Source organism: Acanthopagrus latus, chromosome 21, assembly GCF_904848185.1.
Source record: "Acanthopagrus latus isolate v.2019 chromosome 21, fAcaLat1.1, whole genome shotgun sequence".
In the NCBI taxonomy this organism is placed as follows: domain Eukaryota; kingdom Metazoa; phylum Chordata; class Actinopteri; order Spariformes; family Sparidae; genus Acanthopagrus; species Acanthopagrus latus.
Genome location: NC_051059.1, coordinates 16374719 through 16399790, shown reverse-complemented (window position 1 = coordinate 16399790; position 25072 = coordinate 16374719). Strand labels below are relative to the sequence as shown.

The 25072-nt window shown below is 39.2% G+C and overlaps 1 protein-coding gene across 1 annotated transcript in view; it reads right to left on the bottom strand.

The window, feature by feature from the left end:
- The window catches only part of pth1r (parathyroid hormone 1 receptor), a 52424-nt gene that overhangs the window by 13644 nt on the left and 13708 nt on the right, over positions 1 to 25072 (bottom strand). The window contains exons 2-5 of the mRNA XM_037085115.1: positions 12278 to 12380; positions 4659 to 4769; positions 3895 to 4016; positions 658 to 752 (exon numbers count right to left, since the gene is read on the bottom strand). Coding sequence (XP_036941010.1) covers positions 658 to 752; positions 3895 to 4016; positions 4659 to 4769; positions 12278 to 12380 — 431 coding nt within the window. The remainder of the gene's footprint in view (positions 1 to 657; positions 753 to 3894; positions 4017 to 4658; positions 4770 to 12277; positions 12381 to 25072) is intronic.

Sequence of the window (25072 nt, the reverse complement as noted above, 5' to 3'; positions counted from 1 at the left end):
AGAGCAAGATGGTATTTTTTGTTTTTTACCTTTTATTGGGCTATTCCCAGCTGTGTTCATGGTGACAGAACCAGGTGTTTCTAAGGGCACCTGGGCCATTTCCAGCCTTGCTTGTATTTCCAAAATGTAAAGCCAAAGAAATAGAAAATTGGACTCAAACAAATGTAAAGATCTACAAACAAAGATCTATTTTGCAAAAACGTACTTAGCTAACATTTATTCTGGCGGTTGGGTGGTGGTGAAATCAGCATGAAAATAACAAAGAACCTTAATGTCAGACAATGATGGATGCAGAGTCAAAGTTAAAAAGCAATATTTTACACAGCGTACATGTTTCGTGCTGATGCTGTGACAGAAAATAAACCACACTGCACGCCCACACAGCTCGGCTGAATTGCATGACTTGCGTTATAAAGCCTCTTTTCTCCATTATATCATCATGAAAATAATGTGCTCTTTGCTCCGCTGTGTGTTTTCAACTGATAAAATGGCAAAGAAAGCAATTGTGCCATCATGCCATCAAACATTTATAGTGGACTCACTGTTTTGATCGCTTCTGCAATTGCTCTAACCTTAATTTCTGACCCTTGTCTAAAGCCCTCTTGTGGGAGCGACTCTTGTTAATTGGATAAGACTCTACTGACGGCATCAACTCACCGGAAGTATCCCAAGATGAGGACAGCCACCATGAGTGATCCCAGAGAGATGGAGTATCCCACTGTGTAGATGAGATATAGTCGGTGAAAGACCTCCTGTTGGGAGAGAATCATTTGTGAGAAATGACAGCAGGGCAGCAAAACGGATGCGAAGAACTTCAGCATATCCTTCAGCACATCCTTCCCTTTACTGCAATACTTTCATTATCTTTTTTTTTCGTCTTCTTCACTCTATTAAAGCTCACTCTTTGTGTCTCCTGTCTGTTGCCTTGAGTCTTAGTATTTGGTTCCTTTTTTTGTAAGAACAGGATATAAGTGAAAAACATGTTTGTATTGTTTATTATAACCTATATTTGTAAGATCATGTAAAATGTATAAGATTCAGGTTGAAAGACATTATTCAGTCAGCGTACACAATATTATCTTTTTTTAAAGAAAACATTACCTCCACGAATACTAACAGACTTCAATTCACTTTTAGTGTTTCTGATATGTCTTCTTTTTTTTAGATGTTACGACCCTTTAAGACCTGGTTCAACACTCTCAAGATTTAAGTAAGCTCTTTGTTCTCAGTTACATTAAAAAAGGGTTCAGATTTAAGTGACACCATTACTTTATATGAGTGATTTTATTTCAAAGAGCATATTTTTACAAGGGGCAGAGTAAACATTCACACTATATTGGCATATTGGCTTTGCCTCCCTAAAAACCTAGCTTCAAAATATGTTAATTTCAGTGCGTTTGAACATTCCTTGCCACTTGGTGACAGAGCTGTCTGAGGCACCCAGAGGATACTGATAGAAACAGCATCTGACACGGGTGGCAGAGCCGAGAGAGTCTGGGTGGGGCAGTTTGATCCTCCAGCAGTGAGCTGGCAGCCAGAGGACACTGTAAGGAGAGCCACTAACCAGACCCTCTGTGCGTCAACACGCTGAAGGGGCCAACAGCTCTGTGTGATGTAACCAGATACTCCACTGCTGTTATCATTTAGCGTCGGGGTCCTGTGCCAAAATAACGGGTGTCTTAAGTTGTGGTGGTGGTCGGCGGTATGGCAGTTGTCCTGTGTGGGGCTTTTCATTCGTGCATATGTATTTGTCATTAACTGCTGCGAGCGCTCCCTCGGGAGCCCATCAACACAAACATCTGAAGTCAGGGAGAAATTGAAGGGCGCCCTGATGAGGTTATGCCCACATCCTCTGCACCACATTCAAGCTGGGGAGAGGAAAATGTGTGTGGCGTTTTCATGGGTAAAAATCAAAGTATGACAGGCTTTGGCAAAAAAATCCTGAGTGTGCTTTCTTTTTGTTTTGTTTTTTTATCAATAAGCAGCTGGTCATTTTATTCCCTCTATGTGTGCAAGGTGAGTATGTATATGTGTGCATGTATATCCACAGTTGGGAGGGTTACTTTAATAATGTATTCCGAAACATGAACTCATTACCTATGTAATTAGAGTTATAGCTAAAAATGTAATCCCATTATCACAATATGAGAGTAATGCAATTTAATTCTTTTCTGTTACGTCCAGATTTTTTTTTACTTCAATATGAGATATATGCAAGTAAAGGCGAGAAAAAACATACAATTACTTATATGTAACCTTTATTTTGATATATGTTGTATTTAGTTTCACTTGAGACCTGAGTGATGCTGTGTGAGACTCTCCAAGTGTTTGTTGTTTGTAATCCTTCTTTTTTAGCTGAATGTATCTGAATTCTGATTACAACTTTTTTTGTATCCTAATTACATAATATATGTAATTTGATATATCAGTACATTGATTGACGGAAAATTACTTTTAATACTAAAATACATGTAATATCAGATAATGTAAGACTTTTACTCAAGTACTAGTTGTACAGATAACTTTCACTGTCTCACTTTTTCTTTACTAAAAAAGTAATAATTTAATACATTCCTTTTATTCACATATGACTATTGGGACAAAACTGTGTATATGTATGTGCACCACCATAACTCACCGTATGTTTCCCATTTTTCAATTGTTTTTGTCTTGATTATTTATTCCTTTTTAAATATATACATATTGGAGTAACCACAAGCAAGGGAATGAACAGCAGATCCACTTAACACCAGACTCTGATTTAATCATACACCTCATTCATTTTTCAGGCCGTATGCGAGATAATTGAAATGCTCCATAAACCCACGTCAGCATCGTTAATGAGCATGATGCAGTTTTACTTATACAAGAAATAACTTGTTCATACATTATATACACAATAATGACTGAGTACGTGCTATTTCTCCATTTACAGCCAGGTTATAGCTGTTTTCCACCCTTCTTACGATACCCAGTGGGCCCGTTCCCTGGCAGTGTTATGCTCTGACATCTGACCCTCACACAATGATGGAGAAAGAAACACGACGGGAGCAACCGCGATCAGGGTCACATCGACCTTTGTTGGTCACTTGGGGATGCTGGCAGTTATAAAAAGGCCTCTATGTTTGGTTTACAAAACAATTTTCTCAACATGCGCCGTGTTGTGATGGTGATGTCAGTGCTCATGGTATTTATGATCCCGGGGTTGGCTCCTCACATGCTGAGTATGTTTAGATTCTATTTTACAGATGGTTAAGCTTTATTGTAATGTTTAGGCAGTATACAGTATTGGTAATGTGTGGTGTAAGATTAGGCACATTGTAAGCATATTTAAGGGCGGGTTATACACCTACTGGTATCCTCTAAAGGCATTGCGGCACTACTTCATTCAGCTTGATAACCTCATTACCAGGAAAGCACCGTGACACACTGCAGAATCCTTTGATGTAAGTGTCTTCTCATCCACGTCTTGTTGCTCTAAAGGCGGCTTTGAGGTTGAGTCATGGCTTTTCTGAGACCTTTCACAATTTTGCAATTACGACTAATGTGACACTGTTTCCAGTTTATATTCGATCATACCATTAGCTAATTGTAACCTCATGTTATCACAAAGCAACCGCGTTGCCATCCTGTCATTATCTCCCACTGTCACCATCTCGACATTTCATTAGATATAATTTGCGTTCACTCTCACTGTACATATACTGAGAAGGCAGGGCGTCAGTGTATCATAAAAAAAAGGGGGGGACTGTAATTGCAGGATAACATGGTGCAATTTCTCTAAAGAGTGGCAATTTACTTTGATGATACATGCACAGAGGCTTTTTAATTATTGTGGATGAAAGTAACTAACTCAGTCAAAGAGCATGGAAATGGTCACAAGACGGATCTCACCTTTTCGTGGCTATGGTTGTAATGGTAGAGGAATTTTGCACATTCGTTATAATTAGCCCATGTCTTGTTGATCGAGGCCTGCTCCCATGTTCCATTGTTGTCACACCGACGGTACGCTAGTCCTGGACACCAAACAGAAAAGTCTATCTTTAATTACAGATTTCACAGCCTGCCGTTTGCCAGCACAATCAATTACTCATCCACAGCTTGTATCTTTATCAAATCTGCATAATTATATAAATTAGATAAATAAGTGTATGAATTGCAGGTTTGAAAACAGGTTTCTATGGAAGCCCTGAGAGGCAAGTTTTCTTTTGTGAAAAAAGTAAAAAAAAAAAAATATATATATATTTTTTTCACCACTATACACAGTATATAACACACTATACAAGTAATAACATTAATGTTATATTAATATAGTTCCTTGTGTTTACAGTGTATCGGGAACTTATCTCTCCCCTGGAAAGTGAACATGAATGCTGTCAGTCCTGTTCAGAACCTGGCTTAGTGGCCAAAATTAGTATTACAAAACCGGTGAAAAACAAAAAGGTGATCCTGACAAAACTAATATAAAAACTATAGGAACCGAAAAATGGATCAATGAATTTATACTTTCTTGCCTCTCAGGGCTTCTGTAGATGTGTCAGATGGTATGATGAAGGTATGATTGAACAGTCGTAGCACCCGAGGCCTGGTGCTCTTTCATCAACTGAAAATGAGCTTCGGGGTTTTTGACTGTTGACTTTATGCAGGGCCGGTCTTACCTTTATGGTTGAAGTCGTAGATATACTCTGGACAGGCGGTGGACACGAGCTTCCCCGGAGGCCCTTCAGGCCAGCAAACAATGCCGTCCCATTCTGGCGAGCAGAAACCATCTGAGACAAAAGAAGGAGCGCTGACTTTTAAAAACAGAGCCAACAGAGTGTTTCCAGCATTACATTGCTATAGGCATATAAAACGGCAGCAGAGCTGTGTGTGTTTTCAAGGATCCAGTTGTCCTTTAAAAAGTAGGCCAGATGCATGAACTTTACCCTGTATGCAAATCATGGCTGTGTAGCAGCCTTGGAGGTTATGGTATGTCTGAATGTACATTATACATTATATATTTTATTTTTTGTTTTGTTTAAGCACAACATGCATCAACCTGAGAGAAAAAGACAAAACAGTTTCCTAACTATTGTAATATAGTTAAGACTCGCAACCGTGGAATTCCCAGCATGCTGAAAACAAGTCGTCCACTGAATCTATTGTGTTCATAAAGGCTTGTTTGTTGGCTGCAGCAAATTTCCATAACTGCTACATTGTTGATAGCATCATACTGTTTTTTAGGTTGCATTGAATTGGTCTCAGTATGGATCCCATTTATGAGATTCCCTGCAACACTGGATGAATTGTTACATTGTAAGTAGTCTATTACGACAATACACATGTGCTGTGTTAAATTGCTTATTTTCAACTCTGTGTCATAAGGGATGCAACTGACAGTTATCTACTTCATTAATGATGTAGTAAGTGAACTGCTTGGTGTATGACATGTGAACCAAATGCCCATCAGTGCAAACCTTTAAACATATTCAATTTGAATTGTGTAAAACATAGAAAAGTGGCAAATTTGACAAGCTGGAAACATTTGATAAATAGTCAAATAATTGATTCATCAACACTTTTTATCAGCATTCAACTTCATTATCATAATCATAGTGTTGTGTCACTCTCTAATGAAGACTTAACATTTAAAATGCTTTTTCATTTCCTTCAGTGTTTTATATACAGTAAGTTCTTTTGCATGTAAAAGACTGTGAAAGTTAAAAACAACAGAAGCTCCTCTGTCCCCCAGAAAACACTCCCTCCTGAAAACACATTTGCCGGCTAGTTTGATAAGAATTGATTCAGCACAGCTGCTCTGCTGCTGGGTCAGGCGTGTGAGAACTGACCAATCAGAGCAGAATGGGTATTTGGGTGGGTGTGTTTTTGTGATTTTGAGCACTGAAGCATGTAAACACCATCTAGTAGTAACCCAAAATAGAATTATGAATCTGAAAGTGAGCATGATATGTAATGTCTCTGCAATTCTTAAACAATGAACATTTTGAGCTATTTTAACATCTTTCTTTAATTACACTCCACACATTATTGGTTCATGTACAGGATTGGCTGATGAAATGAAACTCCGAGGAGATTTTTTATTTAATTTTTTTTATTTTGATGAAGAACATTTGCAGCTAAAAATTGCAGGGTATCATTATAACTTCTCTGCTCTGGCCTCACTTTCTTCAACTTCTGGAAACTTCTGGATCGCATGACATGAGACTTTGTAATAAAACATCTATACATGGTTCAGACAAAGAGCTGCAGGTTCAAAGGGGGAGAAATGCAATTTCAAAGCATAAAGCCCCTTAATTGACAGCTAAACCATGAACCTCAGCTCTCTGATAGTGGGAGCAAAGAAGTCCCTTTCCCCACAGATTCCTGGCAGAAGCCCCCCTTATGGCTTGGCATTTGTGTTGTATTATTGAAAACATCTGCCCCACTTTGACCACTAATAAGCAGCTATGGATAAAACTAAAACTATCCTCTCTTTGCAGTAGATCCATTATTTTCTCATTCCTGTAATCAAACTTACAAAGAAACATCTGAAGGCGATGACGACATGCTTTTTATTTGCCTGTCACTTGGAGCGCAAAATTAAAGAGCAGACCGACTGGAGCTGACGGATTCCTACGGTTCTGCGTTGGGAGAAAAACAGCGTTTGGTTCCGAAAATCACACTGACCACACATCCTGGGAGTAAAAAAGTAGAATTGCTGTTCACTTTTGCCATAGGTTTTTTTTTTTTTTTTATTGCGCTAGGACCACCTACTAACTGGCTTAAATTAAACACCAAACACACGCGTAATTTCCCGCACATTTTCTTGACCACGATTTAAATATAAACGTGACTACGGAGGGACTTTGGTATTAGTGATGTCAGTGGGGGTTTTTAATAAGGTTGTCTTTCGCCCCCGACTCATTTGATTCTGACCTGCAGATGTCAAAACACATACTGCATTTTCTCATGATACATGCAACCTTTTAGAATGATTGCTGATGTTATTCTACACCCAGACCACAAGCTTGAAGGCTGAGCTATTTTCACACTGCAAGGTCTGGGGCATTGAACCCACATCCCTCCACTGTGCTCTCCAGGCAAACCTCAGTGTTTCCCTCAATGAAATCCTTGTCTCAGTCACGTAATGGAGACTTTTGTGTATTTAAAGCACACATGAGAAATAAAAACGAATCGATCAAACGCCGAAATGCAGCGGACACCGAAGGTTTTAGCCTCTCGATCAGTCTAATCCTTAATGAGGAGGAATTGCACGATAAATTCTCCGCTCAGAACAAACCCCACATTTCACACTAGTGTTTTAAAATAGCCGTCACTCCACATCTCTTATAATAGTTCAGAAAGCCACGAGTTTACAGTGCCAGAAAAAGACTCCGGGGGTGGTCACGCAGGACACAGGCAAGAATAATACAGATGTAAAGCCAAAGTCCTAAAAAATGCATGCGAGTTGCTATTCTCTCAGTACACCTCAACCCACAGAGTCAGGGTCACACCACAATACAAGGGAAAAAAAGAACAAGTTCAAACAAAAATTACATGAGCGAATTCTGTCCAAAGCCTAACGACCACTTCAAGGGAAACACTTATACGGATCATCAGAAAGCACAAGTAATGCTTTCCTCCAACTTTATCAGAGCTTGACAATCTCTTAAATTTCACCAAAACAGAAACCATTAACTGGATTTTAACTTGAACTTGATTTCCACATAATTACCATCAAACGACCAGATGAGACACTTCAGTTCAGATCAAGTTCAAATGAAGTGAAGTCAGAGCGATTCATGAGCCATTAAGTAGAAATATCTTGAATCAGGCACGCTAAATGAGCACATACGTGCTTACACAGGCATTAGACGCAACTGCACCAGGGTCTCTCGTTTTTTTTTTTTTTTTCTTATTAAGGTACAGTAATGTGTTCATTCTTAATTACTTCAGCTGTTATTGAACACAAATGTGCAACCTTCCGAAAGAGGTCAGAAAACAGCCGTCTTACGCAGCCTGAGTCACGTCAAGTGTGTGACTGCCTCATCAGGTATGCAGGTCAGCTCCGATGTGCTGATGTATCCCTGAAAGCAGCATTTACAGCATTTCACAGTCAGATGTGATGGGCATGTAGCATATTAGAATATATGTAGTGCACTAAAATAGAGCTGCAGCTATTACTTATATCATAGATTCATTTGATTAATAATGATTCATAAATTCTTTAATCCCCAATTATTTCTTTAGTCAATGAAAAGTCATAAAATATTCTAATATGCGTTCAACGTGCTTTCCAATTAATCATCAAAAACAGTTCAGGGTTATCTTTTCTGTGTAATTACTTATTGATTAAATTGTTTAATCACTATACTGCATGGACAAACGACAGCCTTTCTTTCCTGCCCGTAGACTGACTTACATATACAGTTAAAGAGCAAGTTTGTCACTTGTTCAGTTCCTGTTAAGATGAGATCGATGCAACTCTCCTGTCTGTACAGTAAAAATGAAAGTACTTCCAACACACAGTTAGCTTAGCATAGCACACAAACTAAAAACAACTCACCAGGAAGTTAATTTGTCAGGCCAATTAAAAAAAACAAACAAACAAAAAAAACACAGTGCATAATTTGCAAAAAAAAACTACAACATATTAATTATTGAGCTTTAGAGACAGATCCAGGCTAGCTGTGTCAAGTCTGTATAAAACGCTATGCTGATTGTCTGCTAGCCTTAGCTTCGTGGCCTGATGAATCACATTTTCAAAATGTCATAGCTTAGATCGGAAAAAAATATGCATATGGGCGAAGTTATGCTTTCAAATAATGTTGTGAATGCCCATACCGTGATTTCATAAACCTGGCCAAGTATTTTTGTTACCTAATCCTCAGAATTTAGTTCCTTCAACAGCGAGAAGGACAGCATTGCTTCAGGGTGTGTTCTGGCAAGTCTGGAAATTGTGTTCTGGCCCTGAACTCTTGCCTGAAATGTCTGTGTGGCGATATTAAACATTTTTTGGGAAGCGCAGTCCTTATATTAATTTTCCTTTATTTTTCCTCAAACCACACAGCCAAGACAGCTTGCTCCCGATCTGTTTGGTAAGGTGACATGATGACCCTGGCGCAACATTCATTTTGATGTTCCCCAGCATGATTGCTCAGTCGCAATAATGGTCCTGAAACAACATTAATTACGATGTTTTGGAACACCAGCAAAGCGATATCAGATAAACCAGATCCATTTACCACGCAGACATGAGCCTGGCATCTCTCTTCTCGTCTAACTCTCTGCATGAGAGCAAACGCGCGTTTCCCAAAATGCCAAACTGTTACCTTGAGTAAGATCGCATGAAATTCGCAATTTAATGCCAGAGTCTTTTAGAATTATGACCCATAGCTTCAATCTTCAAACATTATGCAAATGAAAAGATGGCTGCTGCACGCGCTCGAAGGTGCTGGTGAAGTGTGACACCAGGCTTGCCAGTCATAACAACGTGTCAGGACGGATTAACGGTGATGGTGGTCAGATGAGCAGCGCAGACTCTCATCTGAGGGAGGCCTAATATTTGACTGGCTGCTGTGCATTAGCATCTCGGGCCATTCTGTTAAATGGGCTTTGAGAAAAAACAGCGCTGTTATATAAACCCTGGACGTCTTACGCAAGCAGCTGTTTGGCGCCTTCAGTACTCAGTAGAAGCAATTCTGTCATGTTTTTCAAAATCCAATTTGAGATCTGTGGATATTTATCAAAACCATAAGAAGTTGGGAAATACCACACGGGGCACTGGGAACGGTCAACAAAAAAACGTTTGTGTTCGTAGCCGGGAAGTAAACATTTTTAATTATGTGTTTCATTTACATGGGGGTATCGTTTGGAGGGTCGAGGAATTCAATGCGACCACAATGCAGCGGGGTTAAAGGGAAAATAATATGATTGGTTTGGCTGTGGAATCCGAAATTCTCCTCTGAACAATCAACTGGGAAAATGACAGTAACCACAATGGGATACAGTAGATGCTGGGGTCTGCTGGAAAATGGCGCTCCTCAGACACCCATAAATACACAACTAGACTCCGGGATCAGTTTGCCTTCAGTCCAGGCCTCTGGAAAGCCACGGGGAGGACAAAGGAAACAAAGCTGCATTCTATAACGTAACCACCGACTAACAGTATACACTCATCTGCGTGGCAACTGCTCCAGCAGAATATATTTGATTTGAACGTATCAGTGCTCCGTGTGCACAACATCAACAGATTAGTAAAACCTCTCAGAATCAACAATCACGTTCAATCAAGACAACAAGGTGGTCTTTACAGTGTGCTCCTGTTCCCGGTTCCTGGTAATCTTCACTGTTTGTGTTGATTGATTTCTTCCCCCATCACTCAAGCATTTTTTTTCCCTGCTACCCCTCCTATGCCTGATGGAATCTCCTGCCAACATTATGTGTGTTTCAAATCTGTATCCACAAGGTTTTTCTTCTGCGCAGCCCCAGGGGGATTTATTGCACTCTCTGCTGAACCTCTCGCTCCAGCTGGAATTCATTGGGGAGCCCCCTCACTAGCTGAGTGCAATTCTGACAAATGAAACCATTTTGCAGCGATAAATGGCTCAGCCTGCCTTGACATAAGTGTCTTTGACAGAAATCTTTTGAAAGCAGCTCATTGCAGGTTGTGGAAAATCACACTATAGGCGACCTAGTCAAGGCTAATGAAGTGGGACACTGCCTTCACACGAGCCTGACAAAAACCTCACACGTGTGCATAATAAGTTTCCTACAGTGTTGCAGGCATTTTGATCAATATACACCCGACCTGGGTGCCATTTAGCTCAGTGGGTAGAGCGGGCGTCCTATGTACAAAGGCTTTGTCCTCGCTACACCAGCTGCGGGTTCGAGTCCCGGCTTGGGGCCCTTTGCTGCATGTCACTCCCCCTCTCTCTCAGCCTATTTCCTGTCATGACTTCAGCTGTTCTGTCAATAAAGCCAAAAACCAAAACAAAAAAATATATATATACATATATAGGGATATACAGGCTCATGGATATGTATCCAAAATCTATCCAACATGCTCAATTAATTAGTGATTTGCACTGTCATTCGTCCAAGAGCCAATAGCTGTTGAATGATTACAGATGGCGAGTGTAGAATGGCAGTGGCAAAAAAGTTGTTCTTCAATAGGAACAATATGATATTTTCTATAAGATATTCTATGTGATATTTTGAACGATGGAGTGCCCTCAAGACAAATCTGATTGACTTTGATCAAATTTTATTAGTCTAAAATACCTTGAAAAATAATGACATTCCAATCAACCTCGGAGCATTTTGTTGCATGGAGAGTGAGAGCCAAATATGACAAATACGATTGTTTTGCATGTCACACATAACTCCAAAGTGGAATTCTGGTATTTTCAAACCGGTATATCTACGATGTTCTGGTGTATAAATGATTCATACTTACCTAAAGTTTTGGAACCAGTCCAGTAGATCACCTCAGCTGGCAACCAATACGTGGCTGCAATGTAATCCTTTGGGGCAACTCTGACCCTCAAAAGTTACATCCACTCAAAGTGCTTGTTTTTGCCACTGACAGGCTGACATTGTTATTCTAAGTGTCTGACATAATTAGGGAAATGATTCCTGCAGAATTAGGTCATTGTCAAAGGGTAAGATCCTTTTTGTAACCAGAAACACAAGTTTTGTTTGAGGAGAAGTCCGAGCCGTCACAGTTGTTGCCTCGTCTGGACTGTCAAAATCATTTATACTGTATCGCCAGCTATGAATTTGGAAATAAATTATTGCTGGCAGCTCCTCTATGTGAACTCAAAACTCCTCTCTTCGACTCTCTGACTAACATTTCCACTGTTGACTCCTTCTGCAACAACTCACTCTTTGCAAGATTTTCCTTGAGCGAGACTTCTGCTTTTAGTGACAAAAAACTCTTATACATCTTATTATTAACAAAAAGGCCACTTAAAATAACAACCTCAATCTGACAGTGGCAAAAACAAGCACTATTAATGGATCAAACTTTGACAGTCTCAGTTGCCCCAAAGGATTACATTGGAGCCATTGTAGACATGTCACAGCTGTCTGCTGAGGTGATCGACAGCAACAAATCCAAAACTTTTGGTCAAGATTTACACACCAAAACAAGTAAATACAGGACCCAGGTTTAACAAAAAATACCACAATTCCCCTTTAAAATCTTATAGTTTACTAGTATTAGCACTTAGCTCAATGCCCCACTGTGCTTGACAGCCCTGCTGGCATGACTGTGGACTCTTGTTGCTTTACTCACCAGGAATCTTGTGCTTAGACTTGATGTTCCCCTCACACTTCCGTTTGGCTCTGAACAACAGGCCTATCTGTTCTTCTTTTGTGAGCACATCATCTGCATAAACCTGCAAAAATATAAGAAAATGACATTCAGTTCATGAAGGGAAAGACTGAAGTGGCAGCAGTGTGCCAGAGGCACGCTCTAAACAAACAGCTCCATCAATAAACATCATGAATCAATGTGACTGAATTTCGTATCCGTCCAAAGAGGCTAATTCTAAAAGAAAATGTGGTTTTGAACTCAGAACATGTGTGGACCCATCTGGTTCTGAAGCAAATGTTCTGACTTTGGACTCTGAGTAAACATTATCATGCAATGCATCATTTGGCCTTCAGAAGGCAAAATATGTTTAAATCAACAGTGAAATATTGTCTGGCAGAAGTAAAGAATCCACACCAGTTTATTTATTCATATAACATGGCATTGTTCTCTACATGTAAATAAAGTACAAGAAAACTCTTTATTGAAAGAGAAAATAAATTAAAACTTAAACATAACTAAAACTAGACAGCTTGATAGCGTCACTCTAAATCTACATGATGTTTACTGACAAAATGATAAAATAAGGAGATGGCAGAATACATCGCACATTGCTGTGATAAACAGAGCGGAAGAAGAAGAGGTCGAGCCCTGGGAACATAAGCAGTTGTTTCGCCGACGACCAATCAACCTCAACGAAGAAGAAGAAATAAAACCATTGGCCTCGGCAGTACACAAGACAAAAATCATGTGGTCTTCAGGAGAGACAACAGACAGCTTCTCTCTGAGCGGAAAACAGCTGATCAGCCATGTAAGATAAATGATTGCCAATCAGAACCTATTCAAGGAAGTTGTTTTTATCTTCCATTGAGCGTATTAACTCTTTTGAAAAAAGCATCAAAAAAACCCAAACACCTACAGCAAGCGTAAAAAATGTTCTTTTCACTTTTTTCCCCATCAACTTCAAAAGGCACATAGGAATAATATCGGTTAAAGGTCAGTATATACAACGAGTCATTTATTTCAACATGTAAACCAGCCCACTGTAAACAAAAAGAAAAAATACAAATGAAGTTGATTATCTAAACTCGACCGTCTACCAACCATCCCTCACAACCCTCGGATCCTTACTCTCTGTCTCGCTGGCCATAATGCTGCGGACAGCGTGCTCTGAAGCCAGTTTTCTTCTGGGAAATAATCCTTCAGACATACTGCTGATTTTTTCTCAAATGGAATATGAAAGCAACAGGGTGGCCTGGATGATAGACAGCCTGTGCTGAATCTGGAAGGTCAGATTAGATTGTACTTTGACCGCAACAGTCCAGCCATCAAAGTGTTCACGAGTGAAGCGGAGTGATTATTTCTGTTTAAAAAGCTTTGAAGCAAATAAAGAAAAAAAAAGCGTTTTCCTTGACTGACCAGCATCAGTTTCACTTGTTGTTTACGCTCCCGGCTTGTGTTCCTGCGGTTACATCCTCTACATGGTCACTAATCAGACGTGACAAAGTTGTAACGTGGACAGAAGTGACATTTTATTCCCAGCATTTTATTGCACCTTATATTTTCTCAGCTTTTGAACACTGTTGTTTGAGGGTGGCGTGGCACCTCAGGTGTGGTTTTTCCAGTCATGGAAACATTTTCCATTCTAATAGGTCACACTGACTGGCTCGCTGTTTGCATGTGGATCACTTTTGGCCAGTGACAAATGTGACTGTATTGAAAATGACTACGTTCATTTTTAACAGAGCGTGACAAGTAAAGTGGAAATGAAAACATAGAAATTCAAGCATAGGTAAAGATCAGCGCACAAATCACCAGGATTTTCTACCCTGCCATATAGGGGATTTTTCATGGTGCCTTGAAAGCGAAATGCAATATATGTCCACATCATGAAACACAAACTAACATGTGGGCTTGCGCCATACAGTGTGCCTGGAGGTATGGCTAAAAAAACTTGTTTTTTTGGTTCACTGATGCAGAGCAAACACTTCAAATTCAAGACAGACGCTTGCTCCGAGCAGCTGACTCCCGGTCTGCAGAAGTATTTGTCAGTTACAGCTGCAAATTACATGCCTGGATGTAAAGAAATCAAATATCTGCTCATAATTCAATCAAAACATGCAGTGTGCTTATTTCTATGTTGATGGGAAATGAATCTGCCCAGCGGCAGTTTAACCACAACATGCAGAAACGAAAGAAATGAAAGCTGACAGATAAAAAATAAACCTTTTAAAAATGTATCACCTCCAATTTCAGGACAAATAAGACTTTCATAATTTGATATGAAACATAAATTTAAACGGAAACATATTTTACTATAGCTTCTGCCCTAGCTGACAACAACCAGGTGGTGTGGAGATATTCTTATTGTGATAAATACTTTGTCCTGTTTGTAACTACAAACTGATGCCACTGATTTGTCCATCTCTTCCTTCCAAATGAGATGTGAATCTGACCAGTGTGATTCATTTGTTAAACTTTTGTAATTTGTAAAACCTTTTAAAAAGACAACAATTGTGTATATCATGTTCTCATTTAGGTATTAACAAGCAAAAATATCATTAATACAAGAAAATAACTTGAAATAATACATTTCACCTTTAATTTTACATGAGAGGTTATTTTTTGGGCCTTTTCATGTTTAAACAAGGGCTTCTACAAACAGAAACACATGAAGTTAAACATGAAATATTTATTAGATTGACTATTTATCCTTAGATTCAATATAACACTTTCATAAAACAAATGATCAGGCTCAAAAAGTTATTTCTAGCTATGTCCACCCCTCAACAACAATCAACACAGAGACAGACATTTACAACAATGATGATTTACTCACAAAAACTACAAACCAGCACAAAAATGACAATTACCAATGTAAGCCATGAGTTGAAGTCTTGGAAGCAGTGGAACAAATGATATATTATGATTATGCTATATTAGATTACCATTACTGTTGCATGTGTAAGAAGCAGATTAAGCTACAATAGAATTCTATGTTTTTTTTATGTAATTTCTCAACGAGTGACCATCACTGTCAAACTATAGTAATTTAGTATAGTTACATTACTCAAATATTACTCAATCACAAGTAAAATTGCTGGTATTGAAAAAATACTACAGTAAAAGTACAAAGTATTCTGCTCAAACACTACTCAGGGTATTTGTTGCATTTTAACTGTTGATGTTTAATGCATTATCAAGGTGTTCAGTCAAACGGGTTTCCGTTTCAGCTCAGTGGTCACGGTCGCATCTCCAAACCTGGGCCAAAAATGTAGATCAAAGGTTTAGATATGACTTCAAATTGTACTCAGTCTCCAAGTATTTAAAAGTAACTAAGTAGATTACATGGTGTAGTGCACCATTAAGTGTGAGTAAAATTACAGACTTGAGAAAGTACAAGTACCCCAATAAATGCTGTGTTTACGGTAATTGGATTAGTTGGAATTAGTAACTTCCAACCCTGCTGTTAATAAATGTGGTGAAGTAAAAAGTACATTATGCAGTGGATAGAGCTATAATTAGTAGAACACATAAGTACAATACTTGGTGTTGCAGCGAAGCAGAGTTTAGATATTTTTCCAGACTTTTGAAGCCCTCTCCGCTGCCTGCTTATAGTCTGAAATAAGGAACCTCTAAATGTGCACGCTGAGTAATTCGGGAAACAAACACGTGTATACATTGTCTCTGACGCAAACTGCGTAACTCCGACATTAAACTGAGACTGTAAATACCGAGCTGTCGTGGATCGGCTTCACACAAAACCATAATACCTCAATCCATCAATATTTTCACTACCTTCAGGCCTGAAATAAGGATGTCCAGTCTGAGAGCTGAATAAGGTTATAGAATGAAGACGTTTATGGCTTTGCACAGCAAACAACCACAGATGGAACAACATTTGACCGCAGGCGAACAAGGATAGATACTACCTGTTTACAGTGCTAACTATGCCAATATAGAATATTCCACTGAACGCTCCTGAGACGCTCATGCTATTTTCATCTCAATAGCTGGCGGGTGTGACTTTGGGTGAAAGCTCAACCGTAACGAAACCAGAAACAGGGAATCTGGATGGTAACAGCTCTAAAAAGACATGTGACAGAACAGCCATTACTGCCTTTTTTTTGGTAATAAGCTCTATTATGTGTCTTCAGGGCCATTTCTATGTCAGTCAAACACTTGAAAGTGGATGGAAATGTCATCCACTTTACTACACGTTTAAATCACAGGGTGCACATCGGTTACGGTTTGCCTTTCTTCAGTGTTTTTTTCTCCAAAGTGAAGCTGATGTTCCAGCACATTAAGAACAAATATCTTAACCTTTATGGCGCAGTTGGGTCCCTCTGAAACTTTAAACTAAAACGAGGCACGGAGTTTATTTTCTTTCTCAAAAACACTGTGGAGATTTCTCCTTCCTCTGCAGTCTCCCACTCACAGGGACGCAGGGAGGAGTATCATTTACCATTTCAAGAGGAGAATCCTGGGTAATAAGTGTGCCCCCTGATTATTTCTGAAAAGTATTCCTCCTCCACTGGCCAGAGGCCAAACCTCCAAAGTAAACACGACCCTCACAGGGAGAAACATGGACATTCTTATTTGCTGCATTTCGTTCAAAAAACACAGTAATCTTTTTGTCAAAGGCTTTTGAGCGTGGGCCAAAAATGAAATGAAATGAAAATTAGAAAAATATACACCACATAAATATGTGTGTTTTCATCACCGGTCGCTAGAATACAAACTCCACTTGAACAAACCACAAGTTTCTATTTGTCTTCGCAAAACTGCGGCTTGATGACTTCAACTGCAGCCCTCTGCACGGAAATAAGACTAATATTGAGAGAACTGTATTTAGGCCGGTGTGTCAAGACAGCGTCGAACCACTGCGACTAAATACTGACACCATTTAGTACGAGAGTGTGGACACATTTACAGTTCAGTTTTAGTTTTCTAATTCCAGCGTTTGCTTGCTAAAGTATTTTTGTAACTTAATCCTGATTTATATTTAGTTATGAAAGTTTAGCTTGTCTGGATCCACAGATGAATATCTTCACTGTTCATTTGTTGACTTGTCGCAACAGGATAAACAAGAGATTTCTAAAACATCCTGCATCGAAAAAAAAAAAAAAAAAGGAGTCATGTGGACAGACGCCATGCATACATTGAGTGGAGACACTGGGTTTCCGGTACATTACCAACAGTCTTGATTGTGGACAGCCTTGTGCTTTTCCCTTTTTTTTTTCTCTCTTTTTTCGAAAAAAGTTGTGGTTGACCAAAGTCATTTCCTGAAATGCCCTGCAGTGAATACGAGAGTCAAATGCTGGAGCTTGTGAGGTAGACTTTCATTGGAAAGCTCGAAACAAAAAACTGGAGTATCCAAAAAGTTTAAATGAACCGCAAAAACACCACTGAGCTCAATGGAGTGTAATTATCTATAACAAGTCAACAACGGATCGCAAGTCAAAGTACAGCTCACTGTTCTCATTAGTAGTATCTCAGACCATGAAGAAGTAGTCTAAACACAAAGGGGTGGACAAACCCTGACGAGCGCACGATAGTCTAGAGAAGAGAGAACCCGCATTCAACCAGATGTTCGAACAAGCGTTGCAGCCGAGTTTCGTGTATTTCCGACCCAATCGCCAGGATAAAAATGTTGGCAGAGCACACCTCGTAAACGTTGCTTAGGCTCTGGTTAGGTTTATGCACATGAGCCATTTGGTTAGGGTTAGGAAAAGATCATGTTTTGGCTTAAATTACCTGCTTTGGTCGCCAAAAATAGGGCTGGAGATGTCCCAAGTTCTCCTTAAAAATATTCAGCGGTGTCACGCTAACAAAATGATAAAATTCAGTTTCATACTGCGGCCGCTGGCTTGGCAAGCTTCTCGCATGTAACTCCAAAACCATTCACTCCACAGGACACAGACAGGTAATGTTCTGTAGGGATGTCAATATGGTACGTAGCTCGCGACAGATACGAATGTGAGTGGATCAGTGGTTTGAAGAAACACTGAATGCTAACATTTCATTCTGGCGACTGTACTGGTAATTCTGAGCAAAGGGCCGTTCCTTTTTTGCAATGACCTCCCTAAAAGTCAAGTTAAAGGAAAAGTTCTCCACCATGTACCACACAAACCTACACCATATTTCATAAAGTTTATTTTTGCTATTAAGTTTATTTACAATAGCTGCTTGATAGGAAATAAATAGATGATTAAGTGCCGACATTCAACATTTTTCTTATTGTTGAAATCTGTGTTGCTTTTTTTGGTCCATAAAATAAACAAATCATCTGAATCAGAAAAGTAACTAAACCAAACAAACAAACTTAAATGATCAAATAAATGTGGAGGAGTAAAAAATGAAAATATTTGCCTCTAAAATGTAGTGGAGTCAACAGAAAATGGAAACACTTGGGTGAAGTACAAGTACCTCAAATTTTCTAAATAAGTGCAGTATTAATTGTGCTTGAGTCAATTCAGTGAGTGTAAAAAAAAACCATGAGGGTCAATTAATTGATTTACTATGTGAACATTTGTGAATGATTATGAGGCTCCATGCAGCATGAGGAGCAGGAATTAAGCATGTAACAAACATGGCTCAGGAAAAGTCAAAGCTGCGGTCATTAAAATCCCTTGAAGACATCAAACTGAAACCTGTTGGACTGATTTTTAGACCACTAAAATATCAACAAATCACAAAACGTAACCCTAACCAGATCAAATGGTGAACAGAACAGACTGGTTCGGGCTAATAATTAATTAGCAGGGTAGCCAAAGTACTGTGTAACGGTGGCACTAAATGGTGAAAGGTTTGGAATCAGGAGACATGATAATGGGAAAACTGTAAGGCAAGCTTCTTGGTGGCAGTAGAGCACCACTGGGACTCTACTCTGTCAGTCACTGGCTGAGAGCCAGAACAATAGCCGGGATATTTGACAGCACTCTCCATCTTCACCTCCGAGATGAGCAGAATACGTGCACACAGATGCAGATTGGACTCCTGAGGCCTTAACACTCACTGAACAATAATAAAGATGAAACTGTTTTTCATCTGTCTCAACACCAGAGACAGATTTAGATGCTTCAGTACATTAACCCCTGGACCAACATACACATCCAACCCCTGCTGGATATCTGAAGGTTGATCATGTTGCCAGTGTTGGAGACTCACTAGTAATATGTAATGAACTGCAAAATAAATGTAATTGTAATCTATTCACAGGTACATTTTCAAGAGTGTATAATCACCTACCACTAATAATCGTTTCATTCGCATTACCTTTGAATTAGCGGTGGTGCTCCATGTTGCACCACTATGTTACTACAGTAACCAGGAACAGACAAACCATACTCTAGCTTCAGAGGGAGTCTTCTGCATTTCAGCTTTTTGGGCGGTCACTGTAGGGGAGGCTGGGATGAAGGGTATTTCATCTGTTGCAATCTGCAACCCACTCAATCCCACACAGTGGTCCTTTAAACTACAGTGACTGACCAAAATGTTGGTGGTTCCAGCGGGGTCACATGTAAATATGTTGTTTTTGGTAAAAATAAAAAATAAATAAAAACAAACTTGTAGGAAGAGAAAATTTGAGACAGTTTTCCATTGACTGACCAGTATGCCCACACATTTTGAGCACTTTTGATTGGTTCTTTTGATGTTCATGTATATCTATGCTCTATATTATGCCTGTGCCAATCCAGTAGCTTACATAGTTATGTTTTTGTTGTTATTATTATTATTATTATTTTTTGCTTTTAGACTTTATTTTAATAGGAAAGCTAGGAAAGGAAAGGCAAAGTAAGGACAGGGAAGGAAATGAAAGTGGGGATAAGACATGCAGCAACAGAGCCACAGGACTACCAGGGTGCCCCTACATTTTCATTAAATTCCAATTATTTTTTCCTACCGAGGTTATAACATTTGTTGGTGAAATAGTTAAAAAGTAATCAAATGCAATAACCCACATTAGGGGTGACTAGTAATCTGTTTCCTTTCTGTTACATTTCAAACGTAACCTTCCCAACACTGTCAAATTTGCACAACTGTATCTGAATGTGAAACAAGTCACTTTCTTTTTGCATCCTGTGTTACCACAAGAATCATATATACACTGTAATGCATGCTGAAATTATAAAGATATACATCAGGGCACAAATCTTTGCAAACTCTGTGAAGCAAATGTAATCCTTAACACTTGTTCCCCTTTTCTATTCAAACATTGCTGGTTTTAAATTAGAAGTTACATTAGTATTCAACTAACAATTAAATTATTTAGATGTGCAATCATAATGCCTCTCTCTCTCTGTCGACTGATGCGTCACCGAGGATGAGATTTTTAGGTAAATGGTCGTATAAAGTGAGACTTTCCTCTGCAGATCACACTTCATCACATGGATGATAAATAATATACAGATAATATTTACTCTGCTCTCTGTAAAGCGCCTCTATTATGGGAATACAGTCGAATGTTTGTTTTATGTACTTGTTTTGGTCATTTGCCATTCTTTACACCATAGGCTAACATTTACTTCCTTGCTGTTGGCATATATTCAAAATTTGATCCCGAGGGCTTTTGGACTTTTCCTGTATGTACTCTTTTTTTTTTTTTTTTTTCACCACAAAATAGGGGGGTCTAGAAAATTATAACTCGGCTGACTCTTGTTTTTAGTGGCCTGTCCACTATCTGGAAAAAACATGAATATGTTACTTTTGACATATTACACCGCATGAATGTTTTAGCGGATGAGGTTCCTGGATATTATAAACTCTATGAGTCAGTGCCACTCCTCTTCAACTGTGCAATTTGCATTTGATGATAAAACCCACAAACCACAAGACTGGTTGTCCTTTGGAAATGCTTGCAGACCGCGTTCTGACTTAAAGCAGCATTTAGTTCCTAATTATACCCTGCTCTGGTCGTAAGCCTGAAGAACAGCACTTTTGTCCTTGATGGAAACATTGTGTGTGCTGTGAGAGGCAGCCTACATCTCATGGAGCCCAGATAGTTGTGATTGTATAGTTCTCTCAAATAAAAAAAAAGTGGGGGGGGGGGGTTCCTCTGTTATATAAGTGATTTAATACACACAATGAAGCAATGAAAATGCAGCGTTTTAATTTTCATCAAAAGCTTAAAAGCTACAATTGGTTATGCAACATTCAAACGCACCAGCAGACATTTTCACAATATCTTAATGCAAGACACAACAATGACGACTAATAAGCGCGGGAGGAGAGCAGAATAATGGGTTACAATGGATATAAATTTAGTCATTTTTATGTGTGGATTATGAGGATTACGGGTTAAAAATATATATCTAAAGTGGATCTATATCCATAAGAGCCCTTTTCAGATGTTTCAGATCGTGCAGTCTTTGCTACCCACGCTGTAGCATTAATGGCATATGATAACCTCTCAGTCACAGCTTTGCAACATCTGCAGTAATCCTCTAAATCAGAGCAGTTGAGGATAACACACGAGATAATATCTCTAGAAGCAAGACATTTGCATATTATATGCTGAGAAAATAAACAAAATTGATTATTCGGGCTTCCCTGTGGTTAGTATAGGGGGGAATATCATATGGAGTGCCCCATTTGTTGGTTAATCTAATTACATACATGCAAATTGCCTTGACCTACAGTGCTGCCACGATCAAAATAGGTGAGGTCGCAGAAACTAGGGCACTACAATATTTATTAGAGGATTGAAAGCAGGTTCAGTCTAATGGACTCATCCATTTTTTAAATGAGACAAAATCCATGTAACTGCGAGAAAAAAAAAAAGCAAGTTAAGCCTTAAAAATTCTCGAAAGCCTCCCACAGGTACTTTCTTTTTACACAAAACGTTCATAAATAAGCGATGACAGTCAGGTTGCGTCATTCAGGTGCTGCAGACGTTTTGCGTTCATTCATAACAACGACTTCACAGCTGCCGTGATCGCCTCTCTGTTTCAGTCCACAATTAACCTCCTATCCACTTAATTTACAGCTACTTGTTAGATTATCGGAACATTTGGTCTCTCTGGTGACATTACAATTAAGCGCCTGCGGGGAGTTTCAATTCATATTCCGCTTTGCCGAGGTGTTGTTGAAGACTCACACTTTCACACGTCTCAAAGGACGCGATAGTCAAGCACCATCGAGGCATCATAAGCATCCCCACCCGTGCTGTTTTTCTTAAGTCAGCAGGGTCAAAATATCACCACAATTACAATACAGTCTCCATAAATTCTGTGTTTTTGCGTCCTTGGCCATTTAAATCTGAAAAAATCACGTCATTAATTGATGGTTTGGAGCAGGGATGCCCAGAGTGGGGTCCACGGGCCACAGTTGGCCGGCCATAAGTCTGGATTTGGCCCACCAGACGTTTCCAGTCCAAAAAACTGAAACTGAATGAATAAAAACAATAAGTAAAATCACTGTTGATGCCTTGTTTTGTAAGGTTTAAAGTTCTAGGATCCCCGATTATTGTTCACAATTACAATTCAATAGATGCTTGCTTTTGTCCCATGACCCACCATTACACAGTTTTGGCTCTCAAAGGAAAAAGTTTATGCCTCCCTGGTTAAGAGGCAGCAGTTCACAAACAACAAAGACAGTTTATAACACATAGTTTAACACATAACCACAGACACGTTATTGCATTCTTCGCCATATGACGATTAAGGAGTGGAACTGGGAAAAGATGCCAATGTGTTTCATTTTACAGCCAACAGTTAAAAAAAAGAGCAAACTTCATTTTTCATTTAATTCACCCAGTTCACCAAAAAACAACCAAAAATATTGCTTTATCACATCAATATTGAATATGTGAAACAGTTTCAATTTTAAATTTCGACAGAATCTATACACCTATACAGCACCAACTGCACTCTTGTCTCTTGTCTCTCTGACAGTAAGTTGACACAAACAGTGCTACAGAGTGTGTCTCACTCACACACTCCTGCCTTCTTCTCACCGGCCTCATTCAGTCAAATTTGTTATGGTATTAGCTCAACAAATATGGCCAGTGCAGAGCCACTGCAACCAGTTTTCAAATCAACAAGGAAAGACAAATCCATATGCAAACAAGGCTCCAGACCTATTCTAACCAAAGTTTAGCAAAGCACCTGACTGACTGAAACACCTACTCCTGCAAAGTGACAGCTCCCATTTCAACATCACTGAACCGTTAAACAAAATAGCGCCCAGTGAACTTTGATAAGTGAGTTGTCCCGATGTCCGCCCAACGGCCATTTGTAAACATAAAAGCCAAGCTAATCTCGATCAGAGCAATCAGGGCAGAATCTCTGGGGAAATACTTCGACTATTGTCAGAAGTCGATTAACTTGAATGATGTTGTACAACGGCCTTGTTGTATTTTTCCTGTAATAAAAATCTACGAATCAGTTTTTCCCTATCATAGAAAAAATGGCATTTAATATCAATATTATTCAGAAGTTAGAAATTCCAGTATTCATTGTACACTTGTATGAAGTATTTCTCAGCCCATTTCCTACAAAATGCAAGACCTCACAGTTGCAATATCATGATGCTGTATGATATACTTACATTGTCACTAGATATTCTATCCATATAGAATACATATTACCAATACACAACTGTTTCACTTGACAGAAAATGAATTGGCAATTGTTTTTGATCATCAGTATTGCCACATCCAAGATATGCATCTGTTTTATGTTTCAGTCATGAAGATTTGCTGGTTTTCTTAAAGTAACAGGAAACTTTTTTTTTTTTCTTCAGTTTTTGGCAGATAGTCAGACAAATTAAGACACAGATACTGGTGATGAGCCCTTATCACTCTTTTGACATTTTATACAATAAAAGACACACACATCCACTAAAGGATTTAGGCGGAGCTGGTCTGCAAACATTATGGCCAGTTTGACCAGTCGGATCGGGCACAATGAAGCGTGCTCTGAAACCCGGAGCCAGCGCATTGCTTGTCGCCATGACCTTAAGAAATGAGAGCTGAGCACAACGCAGCAATCAGTGAGTGCTGTGGACGCTGTAGAACATGAACGTGAAGAAGGACTCCCATAAGGTGACACATGTAGAGGGCACCACTCCACGCAATCAGCGCCTTTTCCAGTGTTAACCAAGGGCCGCCTGTCACATGACAAGGACGCTGTTAGCACAAGGACCTTAATTGTAACTACCTTCCTAATAAAGCCTCTAAATTATAGGCAAATTAGGGGGCGGCTAAGTCACCCGAGGTGTCTCTCCTTGCCCGTGAATATTACGCTTTTGATTTGCGCGTTGAAGGGGCTTGATTGAGGTGCTTCTTTAAGGAGCGCAAAAATAATCTAACAGCATGAATCAAAGGCAAAGAACAGGAATCACACTAATTAATGAACGAACAGTCATTATGAAATATGTATCATTCAATTCAAGCGCAATTACTAATGTTGACATTTGGCCTAATTAATTTAATGAATTCCAATTTATCTTTAGCGCAAGGTTATCCTTACAGGATTAACATGAAACAAGAATATTACTATGACCTTCAGAATTATATTCAAAATTTGCATAATGCTGCAAGTTTCCCTGTAGCGCAGCTGTGAGTCTTAACGTAAATAACATGTACCATAAAGCCTACCGTGATTTCCAGTCACGCAACATAATTTCCACCCACATGGTACAACAATTTTAGTTTGTCTCTGAGCAATATATTTTTGTCTGTTTTTTTTTTTTTCATACTTCTCAATTGCTGTTCAGAGGCCTGCTGACTCCATAAAAAGCCATCCCACAAATCTGATTGTGAATCGCTAAATG